General features: G+C 43.6%; 1 protein-coding gene across 3 annotated transcripts in view; it reads left to right on the plus strand.

The window, feature by feature from the left end:
• pard3ba (par-3 family cell polarity regulator beta a) overlaps positions 1–17,722 on the plus strand; it is a 206,833-nt gene that overhangs the window by 133,391 nt on the left and 55,720 nt on the right. For all 3 annotated transcript variants that reach the window (XM_026157796.2, XM_026157797.2, XM_080296899.1), the window contains 2 exons: positions 15,965–16,075; positions 16,400–16,690. In XM_026157796.2, coding sequence (XP_026013581.2) covers positions 15,965–16,075; positions 16,400–16,690 — 402 coding nt within the window. The remainder of the gene's footprint in view (positions 1–15,964; positions 16,076–16,399; positions 16,691–17,722) is intronic.

The following is a 17,722-nucleotide window of genomic DNA, read 5'->3' on the forward strand; positions in this document are numbered from 1 at the left end:
TGGAATTTACTGTGTGTGTGTGTGTGTGTGTGTGTGTGTGTGGCATTAGTATTTGGATATGTTGGCCTCGTCATTTTGTTTTTTGTGTGTGTTCTTATGGTGACAAATGTCCAAATTTATTATACTCGGTCCCAGATATAAATACCAGCATGGTTCTTAAAGCTACACGCTATTACATTAAAATACTGCTAACAACAACCAGTGAATCACCCTCCATAGAGGAAAAAGCAGTCCTAAAATGACAGCTATTTCATTTTTCTTGTCATAATTCAGAATTGTGCTCAATTTGCTTCCGGTAAGTCTCCGGTCGCCCTACATATAAAAAGCTGCCAAGTACTTTTTACCGTTGTTGGAAATGAGCTTTCTCGCACAGAAGCAGCTTCCTGTACTTGGTACTGAGGCACAATTCTAATTTACAACTTTGCCATGGAAGCAAACAGACGCGGACGCTATCACTGTCGGCAGCTGGCGGGAAAACAAATTAACTTTTTTCCCTCCATTTCTCCCCTCCATTCAGCACGATGGGCAGCTTTTCCTGAAATGATGCGCAGGTTTATTGGTGTTGATGCGAGCTGTCAGTCAAATATCAGAGGGACGGGAAATTGACAGTGGAGATGATGAGGAAATCCTCATGCATATATATCAGCTGATAAAGGGGGCAGTCGCGACGCGCCTCCGCCGTTCCTTCCCGCCGTTCTCCTCGCTCCCTTTTTCTGTCGCTACAACGCTTCCCCTTGACTCGCCTTCCCCTTGAAATCTCCCCTTCTCTTCTCACACGAAAAGCTTTTTATGTTTCTTGTTTTTCATAGCCCGGCTACACCTGCCTCCAACCAGAGCGTTTTGGCTCAGAGCCGCTCTCTCTCCCTCTCTTATTTACAGCTCTGGTGTTGGGCGGGTAGGGGAGGGGTGAGGCGAGGATGCCGACTCACTCCTTTGCAGCTTGACCGTGAAGGAGCTCCAGTGGAGCAGTTGAGGAATTAATTACTTTATTTACAGGCTTCTGAACAACTTGTTTACCTCCAGATTTTCCCTGGGAAGTTTGGAGGCCACCGGGTGTATACTCTTTTATTCAGATAAGTTTTTTTTATTGTTCATTAGTATGTTACACCCTATGTTACATAAGAAGCAATCTTCAGAGAACTAATTACTCTATAATGTTCTCTGCAGTTCTGCCAGCCAATAGAGTTGCTGTCACTGTTTTCAAATAGCTGTGTTCTCATTAGGAGCGAAGCCCTATTTTTCTTTTTTCTTTCTTTCGACTGGTAAAGTCTGAGTGAGTCATCCGGCTCAGGAACACAATACCCACATTTGTTCTGAGAAATATTGGCCACACGGTAATTACAAAATGAGACAGTGAGACGAGGCTTCCATTTGCGTTGATCGCTTTCACGATCCATCAGTCCCCGTCGAGTTATGACATTTGAATTGACCCCGAGGGACGGGCCTTTCGAAGCACAGACGCATTCGTATCATCCAGACGGCTCAGCGGCATCTCACCAGCCAGCTGCCCATCACTCACCGGCCAATTAAAGGTCTCAACGAGGCCACAGGAAACAGTCACGACCAATTAGCATGTGATCTTACCAACTCCTGGATGTACATGTGCTCAAAGCATCGGGCGCCAGGAAGTGATTACACCTCCACTGGCGGTTATGTCCTCTCTAGCCATGCCATGTGTGATGGATGGACTTCCTCTGTCATTTAATGTGCTAATGACAGACACATTCAAGAACACACAAGCGCACAAGTATTCCTCTTTACTTGAGGGTTTCCTTATTCCCCTCTACCGTGTATCTCCCACTAAAATACACTCAGAGCACGACCTCTGCTTTGCACACCAAGAAGGTTAAGTGTTTCTTGTATGAGGATGTGTGAAGGGCCGGAGGAGCCAGTAGTCTAACCTTTCTCAGTCTGCCAGTGGCTCTCATGTGGAGTCACGGTGACCTAGCCTTTTTTTTGCTTCCAAGCCTGCAGCTGGAAAATGTGAAGAATTTCTATGATTCACAAAGTTCACAGGTGGTTTCCAGGAGTATTAAAACAGATTTTTCACTTTCATCCAGGTTTAAAGCATCCGGAACTTTTCAAAATGAGTTTAAATCTATGTATGTGTGTGTTCTTCTGTTGCCTAGGCCAGTAAAAGCCAGGTTTCAGACCACTGGCCAAATCAGGCCAAATAGAGTACTTTTGTAGATTTTCATCTAAATCTATCATCCTGTCAGAAACTTTGTCTTCTTTACCTACTATGGTGAACCTGAAACCTAAGACATACTGTTTGCTTTTGCGGTTTTAAACGTTTGAAACATTCCTAAGAGATTCTGGTCCATGTTGACATCATAGCATCACACAGTTGCAGGGGTGGCATCTGGTGTGGTCTTCTTCTGCTGTAGCGTGTCTGCTACAAGGTATGATGCATTCAGAGGTGCTCTTCTGCGTACCTTGGTTGCAATGAGTGGCTATTTGAGTTACATTTTCGATTTAAGTCACTTAAATCACCTTTCTTCCCCATTCTGATGCTCAGTTTGAACCACAACATCCACAATTATGATTTTAAAAATGACTCTACCTGTTAAAATAATCCACAGAACTTTAAACCAAAGACATGAAAGGAAAATAACCAAGTGGTATGGTTAGTTCTTATTTGTAGTTTGTGTGAACTGACCATCTAAACCAGTGATTCTAGTCAGATTAAGTGCAGTATTATGCAAACCAAGCAAGATAAAGGCTTTGTGATCGTGTATGCTAATGTGCCTAGCTTTCATTATCTTAATCTGTTTATATCTCATTGCATGTGTGCGTGCATCCATGCATGCGTGTGTGTGATGTGTGCAACCAGGGCTGGACTGGGACAAAAAATCGGCCCGGGCATTTTGACTAGAGACCGGCCCACCAGGATAAAGATTGAAAATGTGACGTCATTCAGGGGCAAAACCGCAAAGGATTCTGGGAACTTGTGGCAAGAGGTACTAGCGCACGCAGGCTTTCAATTGAACTCAGTTACACAGCGATAAAAAGAAACCCAAAAAATGGCAAGAAGCTGTTGTATTATTAACTGCAATAGCTGGTCGCATGACAGCCACGGGAAGCCGACGGGTAAAGAGATCTTTTTTTTTTACGTCGTTGAAGAGAAATTTTTTAAGCCATGTTTCCGAAGTAAGAGCCGACGGATGGTCTGGATATACCAAATATAACGTCTCAGAACACTCCAGCTCACATGTTAGTCTGCTCCAAGCATTCCCACAAAGGTCAGAGTTTTGTAGTAGTTAATACGTCATTTTTCTTAACATAATTGGTGATATACAGTGGGGCAAAAAAGTATTTAGTCAGCCACCGATTGTGCAAGTTCCCCCACTTAAAATGATGACAGAGGTCAGTAATTTGCACCAGAGGTACACTTCAACTGTGAGAGACAGAATGTGAAAAAAAAATCCATGAATCCACATGGTAGGATTTGTAAAGAATTTATTCGTAAATTAGGGTGGAAAATAAGTATTTGGTCACCTCAAACAAGGAAAATCTCTGGCTCTCACAGACCTGTAACGTCTTCTGTAAGAAGCTTTTCTGTCCCCCACTCGTTACCTGTATGAATGGCACCTGTTTGAACTCATCATCTGTATAAAAGACACCTGTCCACAGCCTCAAACAGTCAGACTCCAAACTCCGCCATGGCCAAGACCAAAGAGCTTTCGAAGGACACCAGGAAAAGTATTGTAGACCTGCACCAGACTGGGAAGAGTGAATCTACAATAGGCAAGCAGCTTGGTGTGAAAAAATCAACTGTGGGAGCAATCATCAGAAAATGGAAGACATACAAGACCACTGATAATCTCCCACGATCTGGGGCAAGATCTCATCCCGTGGGGTCAAAATGATCATGAGAACGGTGAGCAAAGATCCCAGAACCACACGGGGGGACCTGGTGAATGACCTGCAGAGAGCTGGGACCACAGTAACAAAGGTCACCATCAGTAACACACTACAACGGCAGGGAATCAAATCCCGCAGTGCCAGACGTGTTCCGCTGCTGAAGCCAGTGCATGTCCAGGCCCGTCTGAAGTTTGCCAGAGAGCACATGGATGATACAGCAGAGGATTGGGAGAATGTCATGTGGTCAGATGAAACCAAAGTAGAACTTTTTGGTATAAACTCAACTCGTCGTGTTTGGAGGACGAAGAATACTGAGTTGCATCCCAAGAACACCATACCTACTGTGAAGCATGGGGGTGGAAACATCATGCTATGGGGCTGTTTTTCTGCCAAGGGGACAGGACGACTGATCTGTGTTAAGGACAGAATGAATGGGGCCATGTATCGTGAGATTTTGAGCCAAAACCTCCTTCCATCAGTGAGAACTTTGAAGATGAAACGAGGCTGGGTCTTCCAACATGACAATGATCCAAAACACACCGCCCGGGCAACAAAGGAGTGGCTCCGTAAGAAGCATTTGAAAGTCCTGGAGTGGCCTAGCCAGTCTCCAGACCTCAACCCCATAGGAAATCTGTGGCGGGAGTTGAAAGTCCGTGTTGCTCGGCGACAGCCCCAAAACATCACTGCTCTCGAGAAGATCTGCATAGAGGAATGGGCCAAAATACCAGCTACTGTGTGTGCAAACCTGGTAAAGACCTATAGTAAACGTTTGACCTCTGTTATTGCCAACAAAGGTTATGTTACAAAGTATTGAGTTGTATTTTTGTTATTGACCAAATACTTATTTTCCACCCTGATTTACGAATAAATTCTTTACAAATCCTACCATGTGGATTCATGGATTTGTTTTTCACATTCTGTCTCTCACAGTTGACGTGTACCTCTGGTGCAAATTACTGACCTCTGTCATCATTTTAGGTGGGGGAACTTGCACAATCGGTGGCTGACTAAATACTTTTTTGCCCCACTGTATGTCACAAGGAAGTCTGGCGCTGAACAGAAATTGTCGCGCTATGCTCCTTTGTTTATTGTGCATAAATAGTGAATTGTCCTGACACAATATTGCGTTTCGCTTCTGTTATTATGGTACATTGACAAAAACATATACTTTTATTCACAGGATAAAACAGGGTTTTTGTATCACTAATTGTCCAGTGCGATTAAAACATACAATATTATTGTCACTGCTACATTTCTGTAATGCTACCAGAAATTATTTCCACTACTAATTAATTAACGTTGAGCTCAAAGGTTATATTAATAAACGGTTAACGAATGTGTATTTATGACGACGATTTGTGAGACTGGTAAACTTATGATACGTACGATGGTCTTTACTTTCTACACGGTGCATTTCAAGGTCCTGCACCCATCCGTCGGTAAACTGTACCTGGGCTTGTTGCAGTGACCTGAAGTTACTAAACTTCATGAGTGTATGCACTCACTCCAAGAACCGTGTAATTATAAATATGAGCGTGGTGAAAGTTGGGCAGCACGCTGACGTCTTTTGTCCACTCTGTGTGCTCCTAAGGGTCTGACCCTTTCACTCCTTTGATTTTTTCCTCGTATTTTTCTTTGTCTTTTCGTCGAGTCTGTCTTTGTACGGACCGGCATTGTTCTCCTTTTGTTTTGTACATTCCTTTTTTGTGCGGCAAAGAAAAAACAAGACGGTATTGGAACCGGAGAATGAACGTTTTGCGGTACTGCAAACGCTTGCATTTGATGCGGTACTTGGATTGTTTTGCCACGAGTTCCCGGCATGCAATGCGCGAAAATCACGTGATTGCTAAACAAGGGGGAGGGTGCATCCAGCCTCCTCGGCTGTAATTGGTCCAGCCCAGAGTCGATCATGACCAATTGGCCAATCCAACACCTTTCATTATATATACCCTTCCTAAAAAAAAAAAAAAATCCATCGGCCCATAAAAACAAAAAATCGCCAGCGGCCCACCGGCCAGTCCAGCTATGTGTGCAACAAAGAGTGGAGAGGTCAGTGCACTGGCTGAATGTACTGCCCAGACAATGGCCGAGTATGAAAAGGAGGCATATAGCCCAGTGGTCTTGTTAAATATGAATGGTTTCCCTGACAGAAGTGGGGAGCGAAATAAAAGACAAATTGCTGGGGGGGACAGATTTTATGTGGAATTGCTAAAATATGCCACATATCAGAATGCAAACAATTAAAGGGACGCCCATATTTCACCAGGCAGCCCCTGGACGGCGCAGCACTCCAGCACTTTACACTCCATCTCCTCTGTTTGCTCTCCCTTCATCCTTTTCCCTTTTACTTTTGCTTGCATCCCTTCTCACTCTTTTTTTTCTGTCTTTTCTTCTTCTTCTTCATCTTTTTCTTGGACAACCCTTCCTTTCTCAGTCCTTTCCTATTTCCTTCTATCCTAGCACCTTCTTCCCGCCCTCTCTTCATCACTTATTGTCTGACTGAAGCATCAGTGCTTGAAGGACCGGCCAGGCGTTGATTAAGACAAGCTTTCCATATGCTTTCTGCTCCCTTGAGAGCAACTTGCTGTGCGTTCATACCTGCCTGCCTCGATCCTCTCTCCTTTAGGTGTTAAATTACTCTCATTTGAAGAGGAAATTTGGCGGCTCCTCCTCCTCTTGCGTTACAGCTTGTTGACGACACCGTAGTTTCTTTGACATTGCGAAGTAGCAAAACGTTCTCATGCAAGAGTCAGTTTACTGGCTTGCTTTTGGTCCGTAAGTCCTACTGAGCTTTTATTCTCCTTTGCTACATGCTGTGCCCTTCCTCACTCCATGATCTTTGAATTATCTTCTGCTGTGATGCTCAGCTAAAGTACTTTAAAGAACTGAATATTAAGATAGCTTATACCCTCTACTTGTATCTTCCTCCCTACATTATTAATGCCTTCTAAATGAAGCTGTTTTAACTACGATTAGCACTTGGGTGGATCTAGCTACAGATTCATCCCAGTCCTATCGGCGCTTGTATCCGGCATCAATGGAAGCTGATTTGGGCCAAATTGCTGGTGTACTGTGCAGGGCATATGGAGGGAAAGTCAGATAAATAGATTTAATTATGCCCGGTGGGGAAAGCTCATGGCCTGCTGGCTGTTTTCATTATCGAGCAAAGGTGGGACTCTCTTCAGAGAGGCCTGGATTGGCTGGCCTAGCTGTCTGCCAAAAGCCAGCTTCCAGCGGCCTGACGTGACCTCGTCGTTGGGCGGCAGTCCACTTGTAGCCCGATCCTCACTTCCACAAGGAAACCACACCAATTTTAAAGAGCACTTGTTGTCTATTTTTTGCCCTCAGTGCTATTCTGTCTATTGGAAGCCTGAAATATTTTCCGACGGGTCTCACTGTTGAGCAGTGCCACTTCGCCAGAACAGGAGAAGAAGGCACCGTGTTACATCACGGCTCTGTTAATCTCCTCCCCCCCTCTTCCCATCTCTCCTGTTTCTCTCTCTCCATCTGCTTCTCAGTTTGTTTCTCTTTCACTCGCCTCATATCTTTCCCCTCCTTTACTTTCTTTACTGAAAACTCCACTGAGATATGTGCACTCTTCTCCAAATACATACAGAGCAATCTAATTACTGCGATAACATTTCTGCTTGGCTGATTAACTGTTCTCCCTGTGCCTCTGAACGCAGCTGCATTCCCTCTATATATTCCTAAGCTCCTTATTCCTCCCCAGCCGAGCTGCACTTTCACAGGAGCTTTGGCTAACACATCCATCCCTCGTCTTCTCTTTCACTTTTTCTCGTCTTTCTCTCTTTCTTCTCTGCCTCCTTCTTGTTCGCTTATTCTCCCAGGCAGATGGGCTATTTAGCCGGCTCTCACTTTTTCTGGTTTGCTCATTTAATTCCTCTTTTCTTACTTACTCATTGTTTTTTTTTTTCCCTGCCTTTCTCTTGCTTTCTTTTCTCTTTTTATCCACTCTGCTTCTTTATACCTTGCTCTTATTCTCCAGGGCGAATAGGATTTGGCCAGTTTTCTCACTTGCTCTGAGCTATCTGCAGACTCGTTATTGAAAAGGACATAACAAGCCTGTTGCAAGAAATCATTATTTTTTGTGGTAACACGCTACGAGTCAACACAGACTAGAAAACAATGCATGCTATGCATGTGATGGTTTTACCATCACGTATAAGTGGCATTGTTCACATGCTCGCCTGTTTACAGAAGGATTTTAATAGTGTACCAGCCAGATGGCAGATCACTCCACAACACAGGATTATTGTTATGTGTTAACAAAATCTTTTTTCAGTCAGAAATCTTTGAGGATATTCAGACGTTAAGGTTAAAGTATGGAAGCAGTTATCGTAGAGATACACACTATGAAGAAGAACAGGGATGAGCACATGTTTACAGGACATAAGTTGCCTCATTCTGAAGTTTGTCCTCTGACAAAAAGTCTTTTCTACCCTTTATTCTTCCTTCCATGTAGCATAGCGCAGTAATATATCCTTTACTTCCCTCCAAGACAGATAAAAGAAGCCCGACTAGCCTTGGAGCCTCAATTGATGCAGTATCAAATATAATGTCAAATAAGTCCTCCCCTGTAAAGGCTCCTCCAACCTTTTTTCACCTCAAAGACAGACAGAACTAATGCAAAGAGCCTCAATCAGCTGATCTCAGTGTCAGACGACATCAGCTGATGGCTCCGCTGAGACCCTTACAATCATCCAATCGATGTATCTCAGATAGGACTCCATTTAACAAGCCACTTTGCAACCCACCTTCACCCCATAAACGTTGCACTGACAAAGATTTTCAGTCTCGGAATGTGCAAAGCCAACAGTCCAGAGGTGCCATAGTTACATACTAACATATGTTGGTAGAGACAAAAATGCATCGCATCAGGTTTAGCGTCTTATTATTTGCTGCTAGTATTATTTAGGGTCAGTTTTAAGCCTGTGCCTCTCTTGTGTCCTGATATTTCCGTTGGCATGTTTGTGACTTCTGCTTGAGGTCTCCAGCTTGATGTTTTTGGGCTGTTCCAATCTCGACTTCAAACTGGAGAGAATGCGGTTCTTGTGTTCAGGCTTCTAAGGAGCAGGACTTATTTCAATGAGGCCTCTGTTACGCAGTCATAGAGATCAGTCGGTGACCCTGTAGCAACCCTCAGTCACTAGAGAAAAATGTGCATTCCCCAGCCGGTTGGTGAGTGGTTGCTGGCTTTTGCAAGTTGAAGTTGGTTGTGGAGAGGGAGCTTCACCAAGGACATCAAATTTTATTATATTTGCTCTCCGAGCTGTAGTGAATCTTAAAAAAGTGCGACGCAAGCTGTAAAAGGAAATAGTTTCATTTTAAGCTAAAAGTTTCACCTTTTGAAACATGTTAGTTTCAGCGGTAAGGGACAACTTTTAACACCTTTTCAAGGGAAATATTCTCCGTTTTCATTTGCATCACACTCTTTATAGTCATGCAACCACTCAGCAGGTAGTTGGCAAGTGTTTGCAGAAAAGCTGCCGTCTTCTTTCTTTAACTATGGGTGTTTGCTAGAAGCCAAAGCAATCGCAATGAGGTTATCAGTGCAATATTGTATACTTTCTCATGATAGATGTTATCTTGCAACAGCCAGCAACGTCCTGCAGCTACTCGCCAACCAGTTGGGGAAAACTCATTTTTTCCCTAACAACCAGCGGTTACCAGGGGCCCGTGCGACCAGATCCTAAGAAAAAGGATTTGCTGAAGTTGAAGCGAAAAGTATTATTTGTCGAGCTATAATGATTAAACTTGTTCATTTATTTACTTGACTTTACCAGACTTGAATTTTTAATGTTTAACTTTACTCGTTTTACCCATTTTGTTCTGTTCCAGTGGGTTCTTTCATTATCAGAATGTTTCCATTTGCTTTTATCGCTGTAAATCTTGATTGTTTGTTTTTAAAGTTTTATACAGATATTGTATTAGTAGTTTTTCTTCCTTTCTTCTGGACTCATTTAGTTGTTTTTATCTTCCTTGCTCCTCTTCTCTCTTTAATCTGTTTCCTCTGTAGACAGAATGCTAAACCACCTTTGTCGCAGTGATGAGTCGCAGCGCTCTGCCGTTGTGTGTGTGATGCTTTAGCGTGTCTCTGTGTGAGCGTGTGCGCGCGCGCTTCAACTCAAATGTGGAATCGCAAGGTGTTCACAAGTATCATCAAGCCTGCAAGCGTGTGAGCACACACACGTAATGTGCACATGCACACGCGTCAATTAAATCCTTGTCCTCCTTGTGAAAACATGGCTTCCTCCACACGGGCCCACACACACACCCACGGTGCTAGCAGACAGCATTCTCACATCCCTCGTTATGCCTGCCGATAACCAACCACCCACTGGCTCCCTGTTGCACCACGTTAGGAAAGCTTATTAAGATTACACACAACTGCACACCATCAGAGTTGTTGTCACAATTGCAGAGAACAAAGAAGCCTTAATGCTGAGAATGGAAGTAAAGAGATGATTTTATTTAAACGGAAAACGTTAAGATCTAAAGCTGCTCTAAATGAGATTTCTAGTTTGTTGCAGTAATTTGAGATAGATGTTAAAGAAATCCTATATAACGATTTATCCGATGGAGCAAGCTCTTTTTGCTCCCTTTGGCCCTTTTCCTCCATCCTAGAGCTTTAATTGCACAGGTCAGGTTGGTGACATCACCACCCAGGATAGCTGTGATCCTAGTGTTACATATAGAGCCTCATTAGAGGATGGCTAACTGAGCTCTTACGCCTCTTCCCCCTCTCTTCCACAGTAATGAGAATGACAGTTGCTGTAGTAATTACAGTCACTATAGTTTCTTACCAGCTGAGATTCTGGCGCACCTAGCTGACTGCTTTTGGTCCGAATTAGGGTGTCAGTTTTGCAAAGTGCACTAGTCATCATCTGTTATGCCTGACTAAGGTTTTTCACATGAAATTTAGGGAAACCATAAGAAGAAGTAAAAAGAGGAAAGTTTTTGGTGCATAAATATACAATTATTTATAGGATTTCCAAATAACAAAAGGAAAATCAGCCAATATTCCCCAAAGTTATTTGCCTGTCTGTCTTCACACACGTTTTAAACATGATGGCAGCCCTCCCTTTGCAGCTATAACAGCTTTAACTCTTCTGGTTTCCACAAGGCTTAGGAGTGTTTATGGGAATCTTTGGCGATTCCTAGAGAAATGCATTTGTGAGGTCAGACACTGATGTTGGAGGTGAAGGCCTGACTCACAGTCTCTGCTCTAATTCATCCCAAAGCTGTTCTATCGGGTTAAGGTCAGGACTCCGTGCAGGCCAGTCAAGTTCTTCCACACCAAATGTGCTCATCCATGTCTTTACAGACCTCGCTTTGTGTACTGGTGTGCAGTCATGTCGGAACAGGAAGGGGCCATCCCCAAACTGTTCCCACAAAGTTGGGAGCATGAACTTGTCCAGTATGTCTTGCTGAACCATGAGTTAATTTCACTGCAACGTTTGTCCAAATTAGGATGCTGCAAAGTGGAGAAGAAGAAGAAAAAAAGAGGAAAGGCCTTTGTGAAGCATTAGCTGTTTGTCAAAGAAAACCAACTTTTTAAGACAAACATTTCAAAATTACTCCATGACAAATATACCGTACTTTATATATAGTGACAAACAGGCAACATCATCTCCTCTCACCGTCCCAGGCCTGCCAAGGTGATCCCAGGGCGGCTGTGGGAGCGGCGGGTTAATAATGACAACGACATCCTAATAATGGTTCCCAGTAACTCCTGTGTCAGTGGGGAGTGTATTAAATGGGACACCAGAGCAGCCTGACTCACAAGGACCCCCTACTTTTCTCTAATGAGAGTTTGATGGAGTGGTTGTGTAGGTAGATAATGCTAAGTTAATGAGATGTCCTATTCCATGAGACTGTTTGCAGTTCCCTGCAGAGTTACTGTGTGTTCGTTACCTCTGTTGATGTATATGCTGTCTTCTTTAGTGTGTGCAGCCGCTTACCTGTTTTTTGTGAACAATCTGTTTATTTCTAGTTTACTGCTGTGTGTGTGTGTGTGTGTGTGTGTGTGTGTGTCTGTGTGTGTGTGTGTGTGTGTGTGTGTGTGTGTGTGTCTCTGTGTGTGTGTGTGTGTGTGTTATTTGTGCTCATAGAGCTTTTCTTTTTTTTTTTTTTTTTGTAGGTTCTTTGTCTTTAAATGTGCTGGTGCATTTTCACATTTTTATCCAGCTTCATTCTCGCACGCAACAGGAAATTAACTGTCACATTTCAGAACCAGTGACAGAGCAAAACCGGCGCTATACAGAGGAAGCTTAAAAAAACAAACCACAACAAAAAAAGGAAGTAATTAAAAAACAGAGAGAGAGAAAAGAGAAGCAGACATTAGTTTCATAGCAATAGGGAAACGATGGGGGGATGTTTGGTGATGAACAACGCATAAGGTGATGGGAAAGGTAGACGTCTCTAATTGGGAGTCCCACCCCTGTTCTGTGCCACCCTCTTTCTTTTTCTTTCCATCTTTTCTCAGACAATACAGTGAGAAGAAGAAGCTTTCCTAATTAATGCAGATATAATGATGGGTCCAACTGAGGACCTCTGCCCCCTCAGAATGTTGATTAAGGCGCTGTGTGTGTGTGTGTGTGTGTGTGTGTGTGTGTGTGTGTGTGTGTGTGTGTGTGTGTGTGTGTGTGTGTGTGTGTGTGTGTGTGTGAAGGCGGGCTGGGAGGGGTGGGGGTGTGAATCTAGCAAACAGCTCGGCCGACTAAACCTGGGATTTTGGATAATCATATATTTATGTGTAATATAATTATATGTCCACTGATGCATAGAAGATGAACAGCGCTGATATTTCTTTTCTGACGATGCTGATTTTTATATGGTTATCGCTGAGGTAATTGCTAGTCTGCTTTTGGCTCCTGCATAATGTGGGAGTGCTTAGAAAATCAAAATCAAAATAGTTCCAAGTAAAAAAAAAAAAAAAAAAATCTGTAGGGTAGAAAAAAGATGCTGCAGCAGCGCCCACACTGTTTCTGTGGCAAGTGATCTCTAGGAAGAGAGGTGGAAAAACATTACAGCAGCAGGGGCTTAGCATCCGCGATATCGCCGAAAGAAAAATAAAAATAAAACACGGATGTTGCAGATGACAGATTTTAAACTTCCCAAAACAGCTCAAAGATCAGTGTGAAACTCTGCCAGTGTTGCTTAAAGGGGAACGCTACACATTTTGCACATCAGGCTCAGTTTACCCGCCACGGCTCCAGCTGCTCTGCCTCTGAATACTGCAGTGTAATGCCTTCCATGACTTTTGTCGAGTCAAGGAGATAATGGGCTCTGCCCTACAGATCCTTCATAGCCACACAAGTGTTTCCACTTATTCTGGTCGATTAGACCCCTGCTCCGCTTAGGCTGAATAGAACAACACTGAAGTTGCACGAGGTCACTCCTTTTCTTGACCTAATATAAATGACAAACATGGAATTTGTTCCAAGCTACAGGTGTGACAAATTACTGGTCCTTGAGAAGAGGTCGAGTCAGCCAAAAATCACTATTACAGATGGTGCTGAGTTTCACAGATGAAAGCGGTTTACCAAGCAGTAGTAAAACAATCCTACGTAAATTAATTCAGTTCACTTCACCTCAGGTTTATTTATGTAGTGCCAAATCCCAACAACTGTTGCTTCAAGGTCCTTTACACTGCAAGTTAAAGACCCTGCAGCATTCAGTAGCTGTGAGCAACAACTAGGTGATGGTGAGAAGGAAAAACTCCCTTTTAATAGGAAGAAACCTCCACCAGAACCAGGTTTAGGGAGTTGCGGTCTTCTGGTGTGATCCGTTAAGGCAAAGGTGTCAAACTCCAGGCCTCGAGGGCCGGTATCCTGCAGGTTTTAGATGTGTCCTTGATCCAACACAGCTGATTTAAATGGCTAAATGACCTCCTCCACATGTCTTGAAGTTCTCCAGAAGCCTGGTAACGAACTAATCATTTGATTCAGGTGTGTTGACCCAGGGTGATATCTAAAACCTGCAGGACACCAGCCCTCGAGGCCTGGAGTTCAACACCCCTGGGTTAAGGTGTGAGGGGAAAGAGGAAAGAATAAAGGATGTGTATGTAGATAAAACATAGAATGTGGGAGAAGGAAAAACCCCTGGGGAGTGAAAAGAGGTGAGTCACAGGAAGTTCTGAGCCTGTAGCAGCATAATTATGGGATGTTCAGGGTCACCTGATCCAGACCCAACTGTAAGCTTTATCAAAAAACGGAATATTTAGTTAATTAAGTTTAATCTTAGTACTCTTTTATTAGTTTTATACAAGGTCCAATCTGAAATTCTGCACTTAAACAAATGCAAATCCTACTTGATTAAATGTGGCCGCTGGCACTTGTGCTATTTTTAAGATTAGTCCCGTTCGGACCACATGTACATTCACATCTCCACTGAGAGCTGGATCAACCCCAGTGTGTCAGAGTGGCCACATTTTACCTTGAATTTCATGCTATACATGAGGAAGGTTGTCCCTCAGTTGCATCAGTATGTTACAGCACAAGTCAGTGTTGACAGTCTGACTCTGGGGAGTTGAAACGCTCATTTGGATCACTCCTCAGTATAGTGCACCATTGAAGGCCCAGTAGGATGTGTTTGCTACTGATTGGATCGCTAAATTTTAACAGAGCTAATGTGAAAGTCCTGTCCAGAGACTGAATTTGTGGTGAAGGCAGGTTACGTGGACAAAAGCTGCAATATTCTGATTAAAGAGTGGCATGTTTATGTGCTAGGAATTAGCATAGCAGTGCTTATCGAGGCCATCTGTGTGTGCTGTAGGAAACCGGCTTTATGGCTGTTTAGAATGATAAAGCTCATAAAAAACAAAAAAATGTTACACGAGCACAAAGAAATATCAATCGAGTTGAGTTTAAATGTCATGTTAAAGTAGGTAATCCTATGAGTTTACGACCTCGTGAGTACAAACTGTGCATATCAAAAGAAAATGATTTGATTTGGCGTCTCTATTTTCATCTTTCACAGTAAAACTCGAGCAATGTGAATATCTGACCTGCTTTTGGCAGCAGTCACCCACACAGGTACAAGTGAAGCGGGTAGATTAGCTAAAAAACAATTCTAATTGGTTTGCAGGATGGTGCCAGGCCAATGTGGCATCCCTGTCCAGGTTTCCACTTGGCCAGGCCAGCGGGTTACCATTCAGGCCACGTATCTGCCTGTAGCAGTAATGAGAAGTGCCTCACTGTTAATGAGATAAACACAGACATTAGATTGGCTCAGCGGGAGCTCAGAGGGAAGGAGAGGGTGAGAGAGAAAAAGAGAAGCGGGTTGGCGGGTGAGGCGGAGGCGGCGAGAGAAAGAGAGCGAAAAAGAGCGAGGGAGAGGGTGGCGGGCTCGGCGAGAACGACGATGTGAAAGAGAGGTGGAAGAATATGAAATATTTAGAGCAAAAGGCTCAGTTAATTTCTTGAAAGCGCGAAGACGAGATTCATTGCAAGTCGAAGAGAGGTGGCGACGAGTATGTTCTGCCTGCGAAAACGAGAGAATAAGACTGCAGAATGATAATGATGATGATGGTCGTAATGGCAGAGTTGATAAGGAAAGGATAACACACTGCTGCGGTGTAACAGCTATTTTATTGAACAAAATGTTAAAATATTCATACTCCATATGCTACATGACAGCTCTGCGCCTTTTTTTTTTTCTGCATTTGCCCACACACACACACACACACACACACACACACACACACACACACGTACACAAAGTGAGGATTGTCAGTTCCTGCTGTGACATTATAACCGTATCTATCATTAAGCAGTCTTTTTCCAGGCACAGCCGCTAATGAACGCACAGGAGTTACAATGAGTTTGTCTAGCAGATTTGGAAAGCTGATGCAAAGTGAAGAGTGTGTGTGTGTGTGGTGTTTTCATGTTGTGTGAGCCTCTCCGCCTCTTTCATCAACTCGTGCATGCTCTGTTGACTGAGTGAAGTGTGTTGTTTCATCATTAAAGTCTCCAAAAGGATACTAAAGCCCATAAACCGTCCTTTCAGAATAAGAGCACCACGGTTTTATCTGCCTGAGGCTTTGAGATGATCAAATTCACCCTCTTGTCGTTTCCAGGTTTGGCAAGAAGAAGGAAGACAAGAGCAAAGATGCAGCAAAAGCTTCAAAGAGCAAACTGGAGGCACTGAGTGAGGAGGAGCTGGACAGGATCCCTGATGACAGAGATGGGTATGAATCACAAAAAACCCCAACAACAACCAAAAAATTGACATTCTGTGTGTTGTTGTTTTATTATTATTTCACAGTCGAGGGTGTGATAACAGAGCGGCTTACAACATGTACAGTAGAATAATAATAGACCAGCATTTGTCACAGTAGTAAAGTGCTGCGATTGGCATCTTACCTGACAGCTCTGATGTGCCCACCTGCTCCTCCATAACAACTGCTCAGCCGAATGTCTGTCACAGAAGAAGAATCACAGGGAAAATGTGTAAAACATGTATTTTTGCTGCGCCTGTGCTCCTGTGTAACGCCTCTCCTCCTTGCTTACAGCTTCGACCCGCGTTACGCCGAGGTCCAATCCGGCCCCGCCACCCCTGACCCGTCCTCCCTCCCTGACGTGGAGGACGATGACAGCGACCCAAACTACGCTCGCATCAACAACTTCCGCCAGCCGCCCTCGCCGCAGTCGTACATCAGCCGTACGCCCTCCCCCGCAGTACCAGCCGGGGTGTCCGGCCCGCAGCAGGCGCCCTTCGAGGACATCGACGGGCTCTACGCCAAGGTGAACAAGTCCAGAGCTCCGCCTGCTTCACAGACCCAGCAGCAGAATCAGGCAGACAGGTGAGAGAGGGACACGGTGGAAAAGTGCTAGATTTAAATAAAATGTTCTCTTAATTTGAGCTCGCAAGTACGATATTACATATCTCTGTGTTTTAAATGCATGTTTGGCATTTGCACCTGTGCTTCTGCACCAAGTTGCGATTTCAGTGTACAGGTGGAGTCACACAAGGTCACTGGCCATGGTTTGATTGGCGTAAGTGAGAGAATATTTACACAAATCTACATTCACGATCTGCTAAACTGAGACATGCATAAAACATGAAGGCATGGTTACACAGTAACAGCATGCATTTCATTCTCTGTTGTCTTTTCTATAGATTTGACCTTTCATAATCTTTAAAACGTATGCAATATCATTTTTCTGTGACTGTTAGGACAGCTGGCTACAATCAATTGATACGTCACCTTTTACTGCCACGGATGGTTTCAACATATTTTCCTTCTAAAATGTTTGCTAAGAGTTAAATGGGTGTCGAGATTATGCTTCTCTTGCTCCCAGCCACGCTCTTATCTGTTTGGGAACTTGCTGGTTAGCGTCTGGGGAGCAGCTGCCAGTATTTTGGGGGCTTTTCCCCCCACTGGCAGCTGTTTTTAGTAACACTTTATAATACGACAAAGGGCGTAATTCCTCGGTAATTCAGTGTACACAATGTAATTATATTTACTTACAAATTCTTAAAAGGTAGATACACTAGAATAAAGCAAAAAAAAGTCACATGTTTACAGGAAACAAAAAAATGATGATAATTCAAGTAGTGATTAATTAATTTGAAGTAGTGCCTAAATTCTGGGTTTTCTACCAGAAAAGATTTCTTGGTAATTTTCCATAAAAACAGCTATTTTCCAGGAAAGTAATAATAATAATAATGGATTGCATTTATATAGCGCTTTTCGGGGCCCTCAAAGCGCGTTACAATTCCACTATTCATTCACTCACATTCACACACTGGTGGAGGCAGCTACATTGTAGCCACAGCTGCCCTGGGGCGCACTGACAGAAGCGAGGCTGCCATATCGCGCCATCGGCCCCTC

This window comes from Astatotilapia calliptera, chromosome 23 (assembly GCF_964374335.1).
Source record: "Astatotilapia calliptera chromosome 23, fAstCal68.1, whole genome shotgun sequence".
NCBI classification, from domain to species: domain Eukaryota; kingdom Metazoa; phylum Chordata; class Actinopteri; order Cichliformes; family Cichlidae; genus Astatotilapia; species Astatotilapia calliptera.